The following is a 21,390-nucleotide window of genomic DNA, read 5'->3' as shown; positions in this document are numbered from 1 at the left end:
GATAAGTTGCAGTTTATTGATAAACCAATAAAATATTTTGAAAATTTATTAACATTGTTTGTATAATTTTATTTGATTTTAAAGTTTATTGATCATTGGGATAATCTTTGAAATCACCAAGGATTTTTACATAATTAATTTTGGTATGAAACAAAATCTTTTTTTAAATAAATGTTTAGTAAAATTTTATTTACACAGAACTAAGATATTTGAGACAAAGTTGAGGCAAGGTATGTATCTCAGGTGCTTCTCTAGTCGAGCGTTAGCACTCAACACAAGACGATGTAATAACAATTAACGGGCCCAAAATGAACGTCACTTGCAGTGGAAGTTTCCACATGTTTTTTTCAATTTATCTGTTTGGCAATGCTGTCTGAAAACGTGCGCACCAGGATAAAAACAGATACAAATACGCTAAGTGAGCAGATAAAGATTTACAGCGCTCTGTGTTTCAAAGTGTCCACATCTATCATCAGTAAAGCTTTGACTGTCAAGATTAATATTGACTTTAATCTCACCCCTCTTTTGCAAACACTTACAAAAACTCGCATAAAAAGAGCACATGATTTTTCCTCAGAGCAATATTGCAAATATTTATGATCTTGTCAAGTTTTGAAAGGCAAAACACATATATTTATATATGCCATCTAAGGATGCCGTCATAAAATAACGCATAATATTTAATCTTCAAACAAAAACAAGTTCATCAAACATTAAAAATAAACCCAATTTTTCTTTTTTTTAATATTCTTAGGTGAAGAACAAAACATGTGAAGTGTACAAATATTTAGGAAAACCCTTATGTAAATTCGTTATCCATTTTAATGATTAGCTGAAATAAATAATCTGTACATTTTCCAAGTACTCAACACAGCAAATCGGTCAGTAGACTTAAACGTGATTTTCATACGAACATGTTCGGGTACTAGAATTAATATATAAACCTATGACAACAGCCCCCATTTCTATTTCTATTGCTCGGATCTTGTAATATAATGAAGAAGCCTAGCTCTATAAAAAGATCACAAAAGGTGGGATTCAAATGGCATTGGGGATCGCAGAGGGTAGAGTCTCTCAAAACGGAAGATAAACTCTCTCTAATGTTTGCCGAATGGCAGCCCAAAGTCAGGCAAGTGCAAATAGCACGTATACGCAATGTGTGCCGGCGAGGGTACCCCTTGGTTGTTGTTTTATCAATTCCGAGGAAGACAAACAACGGCAGCGCAATCCCATCTGCAGACACCGGTCGAGATAAAGAAAAAGATATAGTCGACCAGCAGCCGCTTCACGTGAATGTTCCGCCGTAAATCAGCTCTTCGACACGGGATCCGGCGGAGAATTCCCGGGCAAGATTGCGGGGCAAACAAGTGATCGTTTAAGTGTTTATTGTGCGGGGGCCCTTAGTTCGTAAAAGCTTTGCACGTTTTTATGGATTTATCTCGGCGGAGCCGTATTTTTAATTGAGACAAACGTTTTGCAAGTGTAAGCAGCTAACTTTAATGCTTTTAAGTTAGTTTGTAGACTATGAGATATCCTTTAACCAGACTGGATATTTAAAAATGGAACAAAAAATGCTTTAAGGTTATTAATATTAAAGACATTTTTAGCAATCTGCACCTAATAAGTATTAAGTATAAATAAAACTCAACAACAAAAAAATCAAACACATGATAAGAATCTAGACCTTTTTACATAACTTTTCAAAGAAATTAATTTTTTAATTTTTTGTATTGTTTTTTGGACTTACATCTATGTGGAACAACTGATTTTATTTTTTGAATAGTACATTTTTAAAATTGAGAATAGAATATTACTTAATGTCTTATAGGGCATAACTGAATAGCTAAACTTTTATTATTTTTTAAATAATTTATTTATAGACCTAAATTTGTATTTTTTTTTTTGTTTTTGTGTTTAAATGCTAAACCATGTAATTAAAATGACTCTAACACAATGTACGTGCCCAAAAACCCCCGTGCGACTATAGAAATACTTTATAAGCGCCCTGGATATAATCCACAAGCGCTGTGTAAGTGCTTCAACCGCCGAAACGATCATTCTCTACTATATATGTGTTGGTGCTCGAGCTTCGGCTTTGGCCGATCGGCTGGATGGATAATTTGCCATATAACGACGCTTGCGGGCTGAGTTCGGTGTTAGTCGCTAATTGAGATCCACACGGGACACGGGAAGTTTAGACAACCCCGAGACGCAATCGTTCCGCGCACTTCTGATAAAATTCGATGGCTTGCTGAAAGAATCTGCGCCTCAAGCTGAGCTGTGATATAAATCTCCATCTGCCATTTAAATAGAACTCGCAATTGCACCAAAAATAGTCGGTTTCAATTGTTTGCGTTTGTGCGTCTTTGAAAAATGCATTCCTTGGCATTATTCGGCATTTTGTGTGGTGGCCTGATGGCAGTTACTTGGGCGGCAGTCACCACCCAGCCACCTCCTTTAATTCGAACCCTAAGTGCTGGAGGGGATATAGGACCTCAGTTCAATGTCGAAAAACCCAAGGAACCAGAAGGTAAGTCTTATTCTCCCAACTGCAACTTTTCTTAAACGGAAATTTGCTAAACAAACGTGCGAAAACCAGTGTAAAGCATTACGTTTAGAACGTGAAGTAATTTAAATTACTTGAACTTGAATGGTTCCACAGTTCTATTATGTAACGAGATTCTAAGCTATCAAGGTTTCGCTATCTATCTTAAGCACTTAAAAAGACATTTACTTTTGAAATTGTGAGAGGTCATTGCAACTCATTGAACAAATTTAACAGTACAAAAAATAACCGCAAACATTTAAGTATATTATTTAGTGGAACAAAAAAGCATTACAAATTGAACTTTATTATGAAACAGACACCTAAATGTTGTTGAACAAACCAATTTAAAGGCGAAAAAACGTAACCACAATAATTTAATTCCACTAATTGGTTGATTTAGTTAACATTTTGAGTTCACAAATGCATCTTTATCCCCTTCAAAAAGTCACCCAAAAAAACTGATTAATCATAGACTTTTAATTTCATTGACAAGCCGTAATTAGCAGTCAACAAGCAGAGCTTAACTGTAACCTGTCTCAGTGTCGAGGTCGCTGGGCGGTGGGCGGTAGGTGGCAGTGCCTGGGGTACACCACCTATACTTAAGCTACCTTAATTGAATATTAATTACATATCACGAAATGATAATCATCACCGCAAGTAAATCAGTTGATGCACGTTCCAAATCGTGAAAAGGAAATGCAAATTACAAATCAAAAATTACTTTATATTCCAAAATCTATATTAATCATACATAGATCATGCATACATAGATCATGCAATTTATATGTGTAAGGTCTGTATTAAATTTAAATAAAAATTAATTTACATTTAGCCTAACTGACTTGTTTAAGTTGAAATTCTCAGAAATGATCTGTTTAAGTAGTGTTAAAGTTGAATCTGTAATTATAATTGAAACAATTTAATGACCAATCGTCTATATTAAGCTAAACTTACAACGTTGAATATTAAAAAAAATGATGGCATCCACTTAAACAACTAAAAGGCAGAATCGTATAAATTAAGCAAATAAAACAAAGATAAAGAGATATAAATTAAGCCTGCTTAATTTAAATTCAAATGCATACATAAATAAAGATTAGTATATAGACGGAAAAACTGATTTCTGGAATGCTTACAGTAAACAATGCAAAAATTATAAAATTAACGAGCTAGCTTTTAGCGCATAAATCAAGAAAAGTCGTTGTTACCGAATTGTAGAAGAGCTTTATATATTTTACGACGTTCGTAGCGAAAATAAATCCCCTTACTAGTTGCGTACTTAAAAAGTCGAACTAGAATCGTTCAAGTGCCAACTGGATATCACTGGAGATGGGCAATTAATACGTGACTTGTTGACTTACCCAACGATCTCCATTTCGATTTAGATTTAATTAATTTTCCTGTTGCCCTCCCGATTTCAGATGCGGAATTCTGGCATAAAATGGGCTTGAGGCAGTTGGAAAAAACCATTAAGCAGGCGCAGCGGGTGAAGGAAAACTCCTACCAGAAAAAGGCCCGGAATATTATCGTATTTATTGGAGACGGAATGGGTATATCCACGATCAGTGCCGGTCGCATCTACAAGGGGCAGTACTTGAAGCACGGTCATGGCGAGGAGGAGACTCTGGTCTTCGATGACTTCCCGAACACTGGAATGGCCAAGGTAAATTGCTATAAATCTATTTATAAGAGTTTAAAAAAAATGTCTGAATTTTAATTTAAATTAAAATCATTTTTTTAATTGACTTTCTTTTCTTGGATTTTAAATGATTTAGAAATTAAACAGATTATACCTATGTAACATTAACAGAAACTTAATTTTAAATAATCAATCAAAAGTAAAACCTTTTTTCTGATGATCACAATAGTTTTATAAAACCTTGCTACCTCTGATTTCTTATACCTTACCTTATAATTTTATAAGCTTAAAAATACAGAACTGATCGGAAAATCAAGAGCAATGAAAGTGAAAGCCACTTAAGCGAAAAGAATGTAGCTTGTCATTTATTTTATATATATGTATAGGTATATATATTATATAGTTATTTTAATGAATACTTTTATTTTACAGACCTACAATGTGGACAAACAGGTTCCGGACTCGGCGGGTACGGCCACGGCGATCTTCTCGGGCTCAAAAACCCATTACGGAGCCATTGGAATGGATGTCACGCGTTCGAAGAAGGATGCCCAGCAAGGTCGGGTTCAAAGCGTCATGGAGTGGGCCCAAAAGGCGGGCAAACGCACGGGAATAGTAACTACCACCAGGATCACCCATGCCACGCCCGCCGCCACTTACGCCCACATTTACGACAGGGATTGGGAATGCGACACGGAGGTTCCCACGGAATCGGTGGGCATTCATGTGGATATTGCACGTCAGTTGGTGGAAAATGCCCCCGGAAATCGCTTTAACGTGATCCTGGGCGGAGGTATGTCTCCAATGGGTATCCTCAATGTGTCGGAGGTGCGGACAACCAATTTTGAAGGACCCACGGAAACGATTTGCAGGCGTGGTGATAACAGGAATCTTCCTGGCGAGTGGCTGGCCCATCATGCCAACGATTCAGTGCCTCCAGCTTTGGTGCACAACCGCAGGGATCTCCTAAAAGTAGATGTTAAGAATGTAGATCACTTAATGGGTCTGTTTCGGAACAATCACATTACCTACTCCATAGCCAGGGAGGACGGGGAACCTTCCCTGCAAGAGATGACAGAGACGGCCTTGGGAGTCCTAGAAAGGGGTGACGAGTCCAAAGGATATGTGCTCCTCGTGGAAGGAGGGCGCATTGATCAGGGCCACCACATGAACTATGCCCGCGCTGCCCTCCATGAGGTCTACGAATTCGATTTGGCCATCCAAGCAGCTGTGAATGCTACAGATCCCGAGGAAACGTTGATTTTGGTAACGGCCGATCACTCCCATGCGGTAACCTTTAATGGCTATGCCCTTCGTGGAGCTGACATTTTGGGGGCAGCCAACTCGCATGAGAAAGATGATCCCATGGTCTACGAAACCATATCGTATGCCAATGGGCCTGGCTATTGGGACCATTTGGCCAATGACTCAATGCCGCAGAATAGCTCAAACTTCTGGATGCCATTGAAGCAGTTTACGGAGGAGGAGCGCACTGCTCCCACCTATCGCCATTTGGCAACGGTGCCCAGAAAGGACGAAACCCATGGCGGCGAGGATGTGGCAGTTTTTGCCTATGGTCCTGGCTCCAGTTTGATTCGTGGCGTCTTCGAGCAGAACTACCTGGCCTATGTGATGAGCTATGCGGGCTGTTTGGGTCCCGCCAAGGATTTCGATGACTCGTGTGAGAATCACAAGGTGGAGGATAAACCGCACCATGCCAAAAGTAGTGCCACCAGTATGGCAGCCACTTTGAATTCCATTTTGGCTGCTGCCTTAGCGGCTTTTCTTCGCGGTCACATGCTGTAATAAAAGTTTGTTATTTTCGTATTAAATATAACTCAAGATTTTAGTCTTACGGATGGTTGAATGTGAAAGAGTGAGAGGAAGGAGTGATCGTTGATATTTACTGAATAGGAAAATATAAAAACTTACGTACTGTGTTTTAATTTTCACCTTGGTTGTTGATAGCTTTTACAGGGAGCTACTATCTCTTCTTAATAGTAGTTAAACATATTTTTTAACACTGCTTGTAAGAACAGACTCATAGCCTCAAATTCTTGGATTAGCAATTTTTTGTTTATAATTGAAAACCATTTTAGTAAAGTATAATTTATCAAAAACTTCATAATTAGTGTTAAAGAGTAGTTTAAAGGTAACCAACTTTTGTTACCAAGATATTTCCAAAAAATTGTTAAGATAAGTTCTTTTTATTTAATGTACTTTACTACTACTACTTTTGTAAAGCAAGGAAACAATATTTCTATGTTTTCATCTGAGTTTTATTGGATGTCTCTATATATATTATTTTATAAACTGTTCCATAAAATTGGTTGCTGGATTGGATATTTCTATCGCTGTCCATTTGAATTTTTCTTATTACGAAGCAATATTTGCAAACTTTCTGCCTACATAGATAAATTACACGAGCTGTTAAAACAAAATCGAAGAAAGTTGAACCAAGGAAGGGTAAACAACGTGGTTAACAAGCCTCTCCGCTCCTGAGCCTCCTAGTTGCCGCTGCCGGTGGCCGTCTTGATAACCGTGGCGGGGATCAGTTTGGTGGTCAGCGCCTTGCCTCCGCCTGCCTCGCCGGCCACCGTCGTCACGGAGATTTTTCCGCCTGCCGCCGATGATGCACCAGCTGCCGCCGCCGTGGCCATGGGTATCACTTTTAGGCTGGACAGCGGCTTCAGGTTCATGCCCTGCAATCCCGGCGAGAAGAAGAGCTGCCCGCCGTTGCCTTGCACGGCGAACACGAGATTGTTCCCAGCCGTCGCCGTCGCAGTAGCCGCTGGAGATGCTGTCGCTGTGGTGCTCACGATGCTACTGTTGGCGGTACTGCCGATCTGCTTGTTGGCCACCAGCACGTTTTTGGCCAGGCGCAGTGTTTGGGTGCCTCCCGCACCGATTAACAGCGTCTTGGGCGCCGACGTCAATCCGCCAGAGGTGGTGGTCCCACTGTTGCTACTGCTGGTGGCCAGCCGGAGGAGCTGGTTGCCCATAATGACGGTCTGTACAGGTGCGCCTGTACCCCGCGCGGAAATCTGTAAGATAAGAGGTTGAGGTAAAAATAATAGAAGTGACACGGTGTAGAGTGCTTTAAGGTCAGCCTTTCTTTTAATTTGTTATAAAGCTTCTAGTTTTAGTTTTCTTAATAAAATTTAATTCCTTATAAATCACTTTTCAATATACTGCAGCAAATGATGTTATAACAATTTAGGAAAAAAAGCCAAACTCATCCTCGTTGATATGCCCTTTGCATTGGAATAAAAAGGTTTTTAATATCCGAACAAATAAAAAAATAAAGTGAAAAACACAATTTTTTATCAATCTATTTTATAAATATTTAAAAATATTTTGCCCAATATAAGTGCAGATTTTTATATTTGCACCGTTTAGTTTTTAGTATTAGCTTCATGTAAATATGTAAATGTTTTTCTTCTACTTTCGATTGCTATTCCCATAAGCTATGTCTAAAACTACTATTATTTTGAGCGCAGCTGTATATACCTATATATTGGTGTAAGATAGATGAAAAAAAGGTAAAGATTACATAGTTTTCATTGAAATTTGTTTGTTTGACTAGTTTTATGTGATGATAATACTGGGATTACTTACCGCTCCCTGCAGCTTTACAGTCTGACCGCCAATCACAATGTTCTGAGTCGTTCGCACGGCCGAGTTCACAACTCCAGAGCCGGTGACCACTGCTCCTCCTCCTCCTCCTCCTGTCACCGCCGTGGTAGTCGTTGTGGTGGCCACACTGCTGCCGCCCAGCTGTTTCAAGGTCTTAGCGTGCAGAAGCAGTGGTTTTCCCGGCAGCACCGTCGTCTTGCCAATGATCTTTGGAACCATGGTCGTCGACGTGCCACCAGCTGCAGTTGTCGTGCTGGTCGCATTCACAACACGTGCCACGGTGGGCAACTGCTTGGCCGTCTGGTTGGGATTGAGGGTAATCACATTCCCCGACGACGATGTAGCCAACTGGAAGATATTGTTGCCAGAGTTGGTGATAAGTTTTCCTCCAGCCGACTGCTTTTGGAGTAGACTATCCAGAGTGATGATTTGACCACCGGCTTGGGGGGAGTTCCCCACTCCCACTACGCCGCCAGTTGCCACAGCTGTCGCTGGAGTTGCTCGAATCACACGCGTTGCATTTCCTCCCAGAGCGGTTAGTGTTCCGGCCTGGTTGGTGGCCATCACCGGTTGCTTGAAGTTCTGCAGCACGATCCTCTGCTGCTGCGGCGACAAATTCGTGGTTGCCTTGGCCGCCGCGCCGCTCGGCGATGTGGTGAGTATTTTTGGAGCTGCTTTCGCCAGCGACTGGAATACGATCTTCTTGTTCGAGGAAATGGCCGTGTTGCCTGTGAAGCAATATGCGTATTGTTTAAACGGGTTCTAAATAATACAATTAAACATACTTACCGACAATAATCCTTTGCTGCGGTGAGTTCAGGGCAGGACTAGTACTGTTCACCTTCTGTTTCAACTGTTGCTGCTGCTGCTGGAGACTGGCGAATGCCTGCGGCGACATCTTCACGATGGTTCCGCCCCCGGTAACAGGCGAACTGGCGGTGATGGTCACGGGAGTTGAAGTTTCCGTGACGGAAATACTAGTCACCGGTTTGCTGGCCACAATCGACACAGCACCGATCTTCTGCTGAACCGGTCGCACGGTCTGGGATTGCGGCACAACGCGGGGTCCAAGGATTTGTACAGAGGCAGGCTTGGGACTCGTTGCCGGATTGGCGGTTATTGTGGATCCGCCAGCAGGCAGCAGTCGGATAATGTTCTTCGGCATCTGAGGACGCGGGGTGATGGTGAGTGCTTTAGGTTTTCCAGCTATTGGTTGCACCTTCACATGCTGACCCTGTTGCTGCTGCTGCTGCTGCACATGCTGTTGCTGCACATGCTGCTGCTGTTGCTCCAGGGGAATGATAAAGTTCCCTATCTTGTTGCTGGGAGCAGGCTTCTTGATGGTCAGCTTCTTGGTCACTGCTTGCGCAGCGGCTCCTGCTGCTTGAGTCGGATTCGTGGCTACATGCACGGTTTGCAGGCCGCTGGGAGTGGACACCAGTATGGGCGTAGTATTGCGCGTTGGACTGATCTTGGAGATCGCAAAGTTGCCAGGTTTCGGAGTGACCAACTGTCGTTGCACGGGCGATGGAGCTGGATTGGACATGCTCACAGGTTTGAGCAGAGATTTCTGTACCTGCTGTAGTTGGATTTGATTCGGATTAAGATTGGAGGAGGAGGCTGTCACCACTGTTCCCGTGCTGGCCGTTCCAGGCGGTAAATGATACTTTAGCGGCGGCACTGGCGGACATTTAACCGTGAGTGGTTTTTTCACTTGCAGCAAAGCACCCCCTGGCGGTTGCACCGCAGCGGGAGTAGGCGAAACCACTGCGGGCACCAGGGCGGGTGGTTGCTCCTGTTGGTGCTCCACTGCCATTCCGGAGCTTTCAATGCCATCAGGGATCTTTGGCCTGTTTAGCTGCTTCCTCTGCTGCTGCTTCTGCTTCACCAACGATTGGTTATGTCGATGCATCTTCTCGAATTCCGCCTCGCTGCGATTGCGATGCAAGTATATCCAGATCTTGCGCCTGGCATCGTACTTCACGCAAGGATCCTGGCCACCGTGCATCCGATCCAAAGCTCCACTCACGATGGTCTGCAGCACATTATCCGCGGCCTGTGAGCTGACGTATTGGGAGCACTTGAGCAGCTCCGAGATCTCCGAGCGGGTTCCCTCGCCATTGGGCAGTCGGGCGGTGGCATCTCGCACCAGCGTGAGGATGGTCACGAACGGCGGTCGGTCGTCCACCATGACGGCATGACCCCTGGCTTTGTTCAGTGGCAGACTTTGGGTATAGATCCCTTTGACTGGACCCACCACACTCTCGTACCCATTGAGGCGATAGGTGAACGGTCGATGCGGGTACTCGAAGCGTATCCGCTCCTGCCGCTGGAACTCCAGGATCTCCGACTGGCTGGCTGAGCGCACGGTCCAGGTTGTGGGACATCTGGGCGGAGGAGTGGGCGAAGCATCCACCAAAGCGTTCAGATGAGCATTCGAGTTCATGAGAGGACTAAGTTGCGACTGCTCCTCCCTTTGGGTTCGCAGCCAACATTGACACAGGCTGAGGAGTCGCGCATCGGAATCCCGGCCAGCGCCTATCCATTGGTAGATTCCCAACTGAGTTTTGTGCTCAATATAGGGAACATAGTCCGCTGGAACGGATCCAGAATCACCCGATATGAAGCTAATAGCCGATTGAAGCAACCTGGACCAATCCGGCACGAATCTGGGCCACTCCCCGGTGGGTATCGAGGCATCCGAGTTGGTTTCCCGCCAGGTGGCCAGCAGGATTTGCAGTTCTCCGTATGTGAGCCGGTGCTGCGGCGTGGACACAAACAGATCCCTCAACAGCGAGAAGAAGGAGGCAGGGCGAGGTGAGGCTGGCGGACGAATCAGCAGTTCGCGGGTGGGACTGCCGGTGATATGGCCAGCGGCTGCAGGAGCAGCAGCAGCGGGTTTGCTCGATGAATTGGTCGTTAGTGTGGGACTCGCCTTTGAACTGGCTATGGGTCCGTTCAAAGGCTCCAACTTGGGTACCGGATGGGGAAGAACAACTGGTGCGGGAATTACTTTCTTTGGCATATGCAGTGGCTGATCCTTGGCTGGCAGATGCTCCTCCGGCTGATCCTCCGGCGCCCGGCGGCCGTACAGCTGCTGCGGCTCGTCCATCAGCATGGGCTCCTCATCCGCAAGCTCGCTCTTCACAGCCGCCCCTCCGATGGGCACAAGGGCAGGTGGATCGGGATTGAGGCGGGCCATGAGCGCTTTGGGTTTCCGACCTGGCTTAAAGCTTCCAACAAACTGGGCACGAGTGCAGATGTCGCGCAGACGCACCTCCGAAGTGTCGAACTCGGGACTTTCCTAGAATGGGAAATGGATTAGAAATTTGTGAGCCCATAGGGTATTTAAAATTAAATAATTAAAACTCGAAACAGCTCTTCTGTTCTCATTTTCTGAACACTAGAACGTTATGCATTTTTTAAACAAAAGAAACTCACAACACAATTGTGTTTACATAACAAGCCCACAACTTACAGGTTGTTCCAATTTCCGTCGCTTGTAGTCCCTCAAATACTTTCGGAAGTTCATGTCGTTGAGCTGGGGTATCCGCTCCGTCTGCATGGAGCGCAGCACCTGGTCATCGTCCACGCCCGGTCGCCGCTTGAAGAAGGTATTGTAAATGCATTTCTTGTCCGCCGCATTCGATGGTCGGCCAGGACCAACCGGCTCCGGAGCCTTTGGCTCCTCCAGCTTGAATTCCCGCGGTGCCTTGGCCAGGCGGTCCATCAACTGGGCGCACTCCTCGTCCTCTTCGTCCTCCTCGGCACTGATGTCCCCGGGCTTGGCATCCAGTTCGCCCATGAGCTCGAGCAACTCCTGTGCGTAGCGTTTCTTGGCTCGTTGCGTGCAAAATCGATTCTCCATGGAGAGGGCGGGTGGCTTCCTTTTGCGGGGCCGTGGCTTGGGCAGGTATTTGCCAAAGGTGCCCTCGGCGGGCGGGGCAGAGGAGTAGGCGTGCTGCAGGAGTTGTTCCCTGGACAGAAAGAGCTCCTTGGCCAGCTGGCTGAGGCGTTCGGCCTGCTGGAAACGGAACTCCCTTCTGCCCGAGTGCTGTATACTGCGACGGAGCTGCAGGACATCCGGTCGCAGGTTGCCCATCTCCAGCTGCCGTTGGAGTTGGAGCAGCGGCGACTGGCCAAAGCGCTGGAGACCACCATTGAAGAGCTGCACCAGGGTGCGCTGCTGCTCGGCGCTCGCCTGAGCCTGTCCCGAGACCAGACCAGAGAAGTCTGGCAGCAGGGGCTGTAGACGGGCCTGCAGATGATGGGGCAACAGCTGCCAGGTGTCCAGCGAGAAGAACTCATGGAAGATGGCCGAATTCTCGCACAGGCCCCGCGGCAACCGGAAGATTTGCTTTCCATTTAACTGCGCCAGCTCCAGTTCGTCCGAGCGACAGGTGGTGGTGTCGTCCTCCGTCTCCGAGCCACTGGCCGCATCCTGGTCGGACATGTCCTCGTCCTCGCCATCGGGGTCCTCCTCGTCCGGCGAACCACCGCTGGATGATTCGGAGTCCGAGGAACTGCTGCTCCCTTGGCTGCTGGCCGTGCTGCTCCCACTTTGCGAGCTCATCCGGCCATCGCCCTCCTCTTCCTCCTCCTCGGAATCCACACTACGATTCGGATTCGGGTGCGGATTGCGAGCTGAATCTGGATTCCCATTGGCATTTGGGTTCGGCCTGGGCACTGTGTTTATGTTTATGTTGCTCATCCTCATCGAATCGCCTGGAATTCGCCACCACAATTTTCTTCGCAAGCAGCGATTTTTTCTCTACACTAAGTTATAATTTTTGTCTCTTACGCCGCCGTTCCTCGTTATATCAATCAGCCAGCGTTAGCTGGTTTTCTTCTTTTTTTATTGTTAAGCATGTTTTCTCTGCGATTTTTTGCCATTCACCGCGACACGCGGCCACGCTAGCGATGGCCTCAAGTGGCGGTGGTGGTTGGCCCACTTGTGCGGTTTGAATATAGTGCACTTTTGCATTTTAGGGGTTAATTTTTGCCGTTACGTAAGGTTTTTGGGATGGCATTTGGGAACTTTCGTGCAATCTACGAACTGTACAAAGAAATGTCAAAGTAGCTACTGCATTTTCTCAAAGCTAGAGGTGGACGATTAAGCGGCCTTGAATTGTTCTCGCTCCCTGTGACTGCACCTTATCGGTTCTTGTTTTGTTGAACAACTAGGTTTACAACACTGAATTTTAAATAATTTGAACTTGAGAAAATTAAGAAACATAAAATGTATAATTTTTAAAGCAGAAATTCATATGCTAAAAAAAAAACAACATATTTTATCAACAATTTTGAAACTTCCAATTTTTAAAATTATTTCTTACGCCAGCAATTTTTTAAACTTTTGCAAGACCGCAATTTTTTCTAATTAATATTTGGTTGTTTCTGTAGAAAGATAACGGTATATGAACCGGTTCGAAAAGCCAACCGGCTGGAACGAAACCATCGATATCTTTGGCCACGTTATCGATGTTATGACATCTCTAGCCCAGCCTACTATTTGTTTTTATTGTTGATTATATTATTTTCCTGGAGATCCAAAAAACTATTAGCACAATGAAGAAAAAGGTGGGGTCTTTGCCTATACCAGTTAAAGGACTGGAGTACAATATATTTGCATTATCAGGTGTTGCTAATGGGGAAGAGCGGATCGGGGAAGACCAGCATGCGCTCCATTATCTTCGCCAACTATATCGCCCGTGATACGACACGCCTTGGAGCAACAAGTGAGTAACACTATATAATCGGGAAGGGGGAACTGATCCTAGAACTGTAATATGTACCCGCAGTTGATGTGGAGCACTCGCATGTGCGTTTTCTGGGCAACCTGGTGCTCAATCTCTGGGACTGCGGTGGTCAGGAGGGCTTCATGAAGCAGTACTTTGCCCAGCAGCGGGACAACATTTTCCGGAATGTGGAGGTGCTCATCTATGTGTTCGATGTGGAGAGCCAGGAGATCGAGCGCGACATTCACTACTACCAGAGCTGCCTGGAGGCCCTGCTCCAGAACTCGCCGGAGGCCAAGATCTTCTGTTTGGTGCACAAAATGGATCTGGTGCCGGAGGAGCATCGCGAGAACGTCTTCACGGAGCGCATGGAGGATCTCATCAAGTTGTCGAAGCCGGGGAATGTCACCTGTTTCCGCACCAGCATTTGGGATGAAACTCTATACAAGTTAGAGGAAGCTAAGTTACCTTTCAAAACCATCCTTAATGCCTAAATGATTGCAGAGCCTGGTCTTCCATTGTCACCATGCTGATACCGAATGTGGCCGCTCTAGAGAACTCGGTGACGCACTTCGCTAATGTGATCGAGGCCGATGAGGTGCTGCTGTTCGAAAAGGCAACCTTCCTGGTGATCTCCCATTGCCAGAGCAAGAAGAACCGCGATTCGCATCGCTTCGAAAAGGTGTCCAACATCATTAAGCAGTTCAAGCTTAGCTGCTCTAAGTTGGGAGCCAAGTTCCAGTCGATGGAGGTGCGCAATAGCGCCTTCGCCGCTTTCATTGACACCTTCACCAGCAACACATACGTGATGGTGGTCATGTCGGACCCCACTCTGCCCTCGGAGGCCACACTGGTCAACATTAGGAACGCCCGCAAGTACTTCGAGGAGCTGGAGAACCCGAGCAACAGTGCCATGAACCACCACGGCCACAAGTACCATTGATGGCGACGGGAAACATCGTTGTTTTCCATAACCCCAATTGCCGTTCTCCGTTCAAAAGACATGAAAACCGTCTTATGTTGTGCACACATCGAAGCGCCCAAGGTGCCGCCCCCAAAGTCTTACCGCTTCCCGTAATGATAAATACGTATATATGTAAATATCGCTCACTTATTGCCAGGCTGTCCTAATGACTTCTGGTGCAGAACTTACTGCTTATACATTTGTTACAACCATCTTCACGTGAGATCTATGTAAACTTATTCTTTAAATAGCTTTTTTTAGTTACGCCAACCTGTATGTAAGTGAGCGATGGATAGCCATCTCCTTCGTTGATTTTTCGTAGATTTGTAAGTTGAAACCTTCGTAGGCCTTAAGTTTATATACAAAAAACAATTACACACTTATAAATACACAAAACAATCCTTAAGGTTGGTCACTTGTAAATGCCGAACGCGGTATAAGGCCCACATATCACAGATAATCCAGTTCGTCCGCCGGCTGTGCCTACGAATAGAATCTCCTGACCTCCTCGGACAATCGGTCTACGGTGTCCTCATCGACGGGCATAAAACGTTTGGCCCCGCGACTAAAGTAATAGATGTCACCGGTGTAAATATCGAACCACAGGGCGTGGATGTGCAGATCGTGGGATTCTAGGCGAGCCTTAAGGAATCCGTAGGAAGCAATGTTGGACATCTGCTGCAGCGTGTTGATCTGGGACAGCTTGTCCTCCACGGCGAACTTCTGTTCCTCATCTATGTAGGCCACAAAGCGACGCAAAGGTGTCTCGGAAGAGAAGACCAGGGGATGCTTCATGCCTGCATCAAGCCACTCCTGGAACCTCTCTAAACTAGTGTTGGCATGGGTGCACAGCCAGGATCTCAGAGGTGAGAGACGGCGGTTCAGCTGGTGGAGAAAGGTAATTATTTAATACATTTTGAGTCAAAATATTAGCTAAGTATACCTTGGAGGCGAACTCGGGATCCCTTAGTTGATAAAGCAGATTCATGGCCTTGCAATCGCTGTGTCCACAAACGATTATGTGCCGTATGTCGTTCACCACACATCCCAGTTCCAAGGCCGCCGGCTCGCAACTGAAATACTCATCCTGGAAGTGCTGGGCATGCGGTATCAGATTGCCAGCATTACGCACTTATCCGTGGGAATAGACAGGAGTGTTAAGCTATAAATTACCACCGCGACTAGAGTTACTCACCCACAAACATATCACCCACATGGGTGTCCGTGTACCGGGTGGGAATCATTCTACTGTCCATGCAGGTGAAGAAAACAGCCTTCGGCTGAAAGATAAAGCGTATCAAGAGTTAGAACACATAGATATCGGTCAGCGCGTGAATATACTCCGAATATAGCCACAGCAAGTTATGACATACTTGGCAAATGGCCAAACCAATGCGCCAATGGGCTTGGTTCAAGGCTGGCCAACAAGGAAATTCGAAAACATTGAGAATATTGATGGGAGAGCATATCTTGGGAGTGACATGTGCAACTTATATCCATATTTTCTGTACAATTGGGGCCAGTATAATAGCTCTGAGGATTGCCGATCTCTTGTATTTATAGCCTTGTGATTTAAAATTAAATTTTCTAAAATTTTTTTTTACTTTTAGCTGTGCAATTTTAAAACAAAACGGGGATTTTTAATATTAAAAAAAAAAAAAAATAGATAGTTATATTTTTATAGATTAGAAATAGAATTGTGCCAAAGAGAGACACCAATAATTGTTAAATTTGTTTATTCCTATCCATTCTTAGTTGCTTTTACTGTAACTGAAATGTTTATTAATGTTTTAGTGTATTTTCCCATCGTTGTACTAAAAACTGTCTAAAACATTTTCAATTAGAAAAGAATCAATTTAATAATTACCAAAGGTGCAATGCACTTAACTCAAGAACACCCGAAAGCAATCAGTTAGGTATAAAAAAAAAATTGTATTATTAAACAAACGAATGGGGGTGGCAGGGGGTGAATTGTTGGTCAACCGGTTTGCCTGTGTTTTTGTTTACCAAATAAAAAACGAAAGAGAGCGGATATAAAGAGAGCTAATTAGGAGAGCGCAAGGTTTGCGCCAGACAAGTCGAAAAAATGTGATAATGATATAAAACACAGACAAAAGCATGTTCTAAGGTTTTTTTTCTGAGTGTGATCCAATTGTAGACAACTTGTTCCGAAATCTTGACCTATAAAACGTATTGCTCACCTCTGGATTATCGCGCACTTTCTGGAATTCTTTGACCATTTGCTCACGTGTGGTATTCCTGTACCTCATAATTCCCCTCAAAATACGCTCCATTTTGAACTTCTTTTTTTTTTGGAGGGGGGCTTCGTTTAATCTTAATTTGACACTTTTATTGCACGCACTTTGGCACCCGAATTGATTTTCCTTGATTTGTGTATAATAACGACGCGTCCGCGTTTAGCAAAAAATACGATGGAGCTCGGTTGACGGCGGTGGAGCACTTAAATCGGAATTGTTGCTTCCAAAACATGCGACCAATTTAGCGAGCAGCTGTTGTTGTCTCTCTCGGGAGAGTGCTCCCCATTCTCTTGGGGAGCAGATAAGAGCAAAACTAAGAGAAGGCCAAAGCCCCAAACAATTGGGAATAATTTTAAGATGCTAATTTGTTCCATTTATAAATACACATCTGCGGTTAAAGTGAAAACATTAGAGTTAATTAGATCTGTTACGAATTTGGCTTTATAGAAATTACCTATTTTTACACTGGTAAAATAACGTATCTAAATATTTTTCGCTATAAATCATGCAATTTAATATGCATTGCATTTAATATTATGGTTTAAATATTAGATATAAAATTTTGAAATCAATATTCAGATATTTATTACTGCTACTACATTTTTTATCAGTGTAGCATCTGCACACGTTAAAAATATAAATTAAATTCAGCATAAGAAAAAATTATTAATCTGTTATTTTCTAAGTCTGTTTAAAAGGCATTGGTACATTTGGTATAAAAGTAGTGAGGTTAAAAAAATAAAAAAACATCTTTTTTTAACATAAAAAATGTTGTTTTAATGTGTGTACCCACCCCATATGTTTAGATTTTTTCTAAGTAAGAGAACTTTTTGTTGTTAAATCCTCCACCCACAACTTAGGACACTCCTTCCAGAAACGTTTTGTCAGTAAATATTATTACGGGGTGCGGAAATCAATTGCTTAATGGCATTTCTCTGAGCTAACATCTCTGGCAATTTCCAGACAGTCGACTTACGACAAAAAAGTCAACTTATTCGCCGGACTGGGGCTTATCAGTGGGGCATAGTAGGAAACGACTCGAAGAGATGATGATGAGGATTTTACGGCTTCCTCGATTTCGATTAATTTAGCTGTCGTTTTTCCTAATCAATGTTTGTGATTGAACTTTTTGATAACTTTCCTGATCTTTAAGTCTCCAAGGTTGTTTTAGCTTGTAGTCTTTTCGCTTATAAATTGAAATGAAATTACCATTACCATTGGTTAATTGTAGACATATTGTCACAATCACTCAAATTTTAAATTTCGGTTGGGTTGTACAGTTAAAAACATTTTGTGTCAAAGCTCAAATGATACCGCAGTGTTATATATATATACGATTCCTAATAATCCGTCTGAGAATAAAAATATATTATGTATTAAAAAGTGCGCCAAAAGTCACAGAACTGAAGAAATATCGATAACCACGCCTCCTACCAAAATTGTCTACATTTTTTCTACGTGATATCTACAAATTGAAAACCGAATGGTGGCGCCACTTTATGGGTAAAAAAATAATTGTTTAAAAAATTATATATTTTAATAATTGAAAAGTTAAAATTGCTAAGTACAAACAAATATTGCCTGTGTTTCCTTTCTACGTATTTATCTGAATACCCTTTGCTTGAAGAAAATGTTTCTTGTTGGCAGCACGGTTTGTTTTTCCATTTGGACTTCTTTTCAGGTCGTCAACAATTAAGCAGCCGGCATGCAGCCTTAAAAACTCGGTAACTGCATGCCGAGCCACATAGTCCTCCACATCCTGTTCGCTAATCAGTACATTTGGCTTCCTGACGATATTTGCCGCTGCCTCGTCACCGTTTTCCACGTTCCAAATGCCAAAGACACAGACCTCAACCACGCCGGGTATTTGGGAGATCAGTTCCTCCAACTCGTGTGGGTAGTACTTGTTGCTCTGGTACTTCAGCAAGTCCTTCTTTCGCTCTACGATGTACACAAAGCCATCGTCGTCCACGTATCCGAGGTCGCCAGTGTGGAACCAGTTGTCCTTGTAGACTTCTTCCGTAGCCTCCGGATTTCCATAGTATCCGGGCCAAAAGCTTCCTTTGTCAACGCACACCTCGCCCTCCTCGTTGGGTCCTAGTTTACCACCTTTGTCGTCCATAATCTTTAGTTTGTAGCCAGCACTCGGACGACCCACCGAATTGGGCTTCGCATCGAAGTGCCTGTTGACGCAGGCAAGCGATCCCAATTCCGAAGTGCCATAGGCAAAGTTTAGGTAATCTCCGGCCAATTTTCGACGAAGTCTTTTCTGAACTTCCATGGTACATCGCCCACCTCCGAAATAATTATATCGAATGCTATCCAGGTTGGCTGTCTCAAAGGCTGGGCAGCTGACAATAGCTGCTGCTTGGGCTGGAGTCTGGATAACCCAAGTGACCTGGTAGTCCTCGATAATGCGTAGAGCTTCCTTCGGATCAAAAGGTTCGTCAGATACAATTCGCTTTGTGCTATAGACTCCCGAGGAAACCAACGTCCACAGACACGAAATCCAGTCCAGAGTACTGGCTGAGTACTGAACATCCGAGGTGGTTAGTTTACTGACATGCAACATTTTCTTATTAACTCATTGTTTAATTAACTTAACTATCTAAATTCTACTTACGTTAGGGTGCTCAGAATAGTTCGGCAATTGGTCACAATTACTGCTTTGGGAGTGCCGGTTGTGCCGGAGGTGCTGATGATGGCCAATGGATGCGAAGATCCCCTTTCTAAGGATGTAGGCTTGAAACCTACTTCGGCTGGCGTTTTTAAAATTTCCTGGATGCTGAAAGCATCTTCTGGATGATTACGCATTGTCACTATCTTCACATCTAACTTTGTGGTGGCCGCACGCACTTTTTCGTACTCATCACCATCGCAGAATATTAAACGTGGCTTGGTGTTCTGGAACAGCTTCTCAATAATTTCGGGTAAATAGGTGGAGTTTAGCGAGTGTAGAGCGATTCCATTGAAGAAACATGCGTAGGCAACAGCCGATATATGGGTGGTATTCCGGGCAAGAACGCCCACGATGTCCCACTGAGTCAAACCCAATTGGCGCATATAAGTTGCGATGCGAATAGCATTGTTCAACAGATCCTCCCGCAAAAGAATCGTTTTCTCCGAGACTGAAATCTGCAGAGGAATTTCAAATTAATCTATTAAGCTCCTTATTGACCTTTGTTACTTACCTGCGCTACACTTTTGGGATGGCGGACCATTTCCTGAAATATAATTTCGCCAATGGACAGATCCTCGCCAAACTGGGATTTCTCCTTTTCACTTCTCCAAATCTTTTCCACGTCATCGTAGTTAGTTTTGGGCGTATATGTCATAGTTGCCACCGACTTTCAAATGGTCCCAAGACCCCTACAAATTTACTTTTTATACTTAAGTGCAAACTGATAACGTTTATCATAAAATTATCTAATCTATGTGTAATATGGTTATTATTATTATTTTATTATTTTTTCATCAACGATTTTAGCTCTTATCTTCTGTTTTACTTGAGATTTTCGTTTGACTTATCTTTAATAATTAAGAATGAGTTGCCATCTTAAAAAGTTTCCACTTGATTTAGTGTGTATTAAATAGCTATACTTGAACTTGAACTATGTATTTTGGAATTGAAGCTTCCCCTTTTGTCTATACCATATTATATTTTCGGATTCCAAATTTTGCGCATAATTAAGCTTCCTTACGACTTGAATGTAAAGTTGTCTATCCAAAACATTGATAAAGTAAATTTAGAAATTATAGTTGAATAAATAAATTTTAAAATTATTGGCTTCAAACTACAAATAGGTCCTAAAGGTAATATGTATAATTTTCGGATAAAGGCTACCCATAAAAATGAATTGAAGCTGATATTCAGTTGCTTTTATTCTGTGCATATCAATATTTGTAACCTTATCGGAATTTTAGCAACTCATATGTTCGTTTTTTATTGCCCTGGGAGCATCACGATCGCTTCTCCCATTCGAATGAATTGGACTTTTGGTCAGTGTAATATTAGCCTTTCCGAGAAGAGCCCAACGCATCATTCAGTGAGCGTTTTTTGTTGGTTTTCGGGCTTTGTCAGAACTTCTCAGGCATCTCGCTGGGATGTCTCCGAAAGTGGGTCACACAAACACCTGTGCGGCAGAAAAAAAAGGCCCACACCAATGCAAATATTATGAAATCCCCACCGCCGCAAAAGAAAGCAAAGTCTAAACCACAAACATGATGACTGACTGTGTGTGCGTTTTGCCGCCGCCGAAAGGCAAAAAGCAAAAACCAAAACAACAACCAGGGCCATTTCACCAGCAGATTCACTCTTGATGATTATAAGCTTTTGTAGTGTGTTACGGGCCTTGTGGCTTTTGGGGATTGGGACCTGACTGACCGACTCCGACGGTCCATCCCCCGCAACCAGCTCCTCAAACCGCCCGTTTTGCTTTCCTTTCATTATCGAGCGGCAAAATATTGGTTAAGCAAGCAAGGCAAAGGCAATGAAATCGAAAGAAAATAGTGTTTACAGGCCGGCGTTACAGTCGAAGATTGAATGCTCTAGGAAAATGTATTTAAGGCAGGGGATTAAGTAATTAAATTATGAATGTTAATTACAT

At 43.7% G+C, this 21,390-nt stretch overlaps 5 protein-coding genes across 5 annotated transcripts; 2 read left to right on the top strand and 3 right to left on the bottom strand.

Annotated features, from left to right (window-relative positions):
* The first annotated feature begins 2,099 nt into the window (after window positions 1-2,099).
* LOC128252862 (alkaline phosphatase 4) lies at window positions 2,100-6,118 on the top strand. The gene is made up of 3 exons (XM_052981012.1): window positions 2,100-2,530; window positions 3,970-4,211; window positions 4,620-6,118. The coding sequence occupies exons 1-3, from the start codon at window positions 2,374-2,376 to the stop codon at window positions 5,991-5,993; spliced, it is 1,773 nt and encodes a 590-aa protein (XP_052836972.1). The 5' UTR covers window positions 2,100-2,373; the 3' UTR covers window positions 5,994-6,118.
* A 326-nt stretch (window positions 6,119-6,444) lies between these two features.
* LOC128252855 (nuclear factor related to kappa-B-binding protein) lies at window positions 6,445-12,996 on the bottom strand. The gene is made up of 4 exons (XM_052981000.1): window positions 11,302-12,996; window positions 8,613-11,127; window positions 7,806-8,551; window positions 6,445-7,231 (listed from the first exon to the last, which is right to left on the bottom strand). Exons 1-4 carry the CDS (start codon window positions 12,538-12,540, stop codon window positions 6,695-6,697), a joined length of 5,037 nt encoding a protein of 1,678 aa, XP_052836960.1. The 5' UTR covers window positions 12,541-12,996; the 3' UTR covers window positions 6,445-6,694.
* Window positions 12,997-13,299: 303 nt separating this feature from the next.
* On the top strand, window positions 13,300-14,924 carry LOC128252867 (ras-related GTP-binding protein A). Its single transcript, XM_052981017.1, has 4 exons — window positions 13,300-13,403; window positions 13,462-13,561; window positions 13,625-14,009; window positions 14,066-14,924. The coding sequence occupies exons 1-4, from the start codon at window positions 13,392-13,394 to the stop codon at window positions 14,502-14,504; spliced, it is 936 nt and encodes a 311-aa protein (XP_052836977.1). The 5' UTR covers window positions 13,300-13,391; the 3' UTR covers window positions 14,505-14,924.
* LOC128252869 (beta carbonic anhydrase 1) lies at window positions 14,825-17,183 on the bottom strand. Its single transcript, XM_052981022.1, has 4 exons — window positions 16,727-17,183; window positions 15,721-15,805; window positions 15,469-15,656; window positions 14,825-15,410 (listed from the first exon to the last, which is right to left on the bottom strand). The coding sequence occupies exons 1-4, from the start codon at window positions 16,817-16,819 to the stop codon at window positions 15,009-15,011; spliced, it is 768 nt and encodes a 255-aa protein (XP_052836982.1). The 5' UTR covers window positions 16,820-17,183; the 3' UTR covers window positions 14,825-15,008.
* A 1,165-nt stretch (window positions 17,184-18,348) lies between these two features.
* Window positions 18,349-20,132, bottom strand: LOC128252864 (luciferin 4-monooxygenase-like). Its single transcript, XM_052981014.1, has 3 exons — window positions 19,975-20,132; window positions 19,407-19,918; window positions 18,349-19,341 (listed from the first exon to the last, which is right to left on the bottom strand). The coding sequence occupies exons 1-3, from the start codon at window positions 20,116-20,118 to the stop codon at window positions 18,378-18,380; spliced, it is 1,620 nt and encodes a 539-aa protein (XP_052836974.1). The 5' UTR covers window positions 20,119-20,132; the 3' UTR covers window positions 18,349-18,377.
* Between the last annotated feature and the right edge of the window lie 1,258 nt (window positions 20,133-21,390).

Source organism: Drosophila gunungcola, chromosome 3R (assembly GCF_025200985.1).
Source record: "Drosophila gunungcola strain Sukarami chromosome 3R, Dgunungcola_SK_2, whole genome shotgun sequence".
NCBI classification, from domain to species: domain Eukaryota; kingdom Metazoa; phylum Arthropoda; class Insecta; order Diptera; family Drosophilidae; genus Drosophila; species Drosophila gunungcola.
This window is presented reverse-complemented; position numbering and strand designations above follow the sequence as displayed.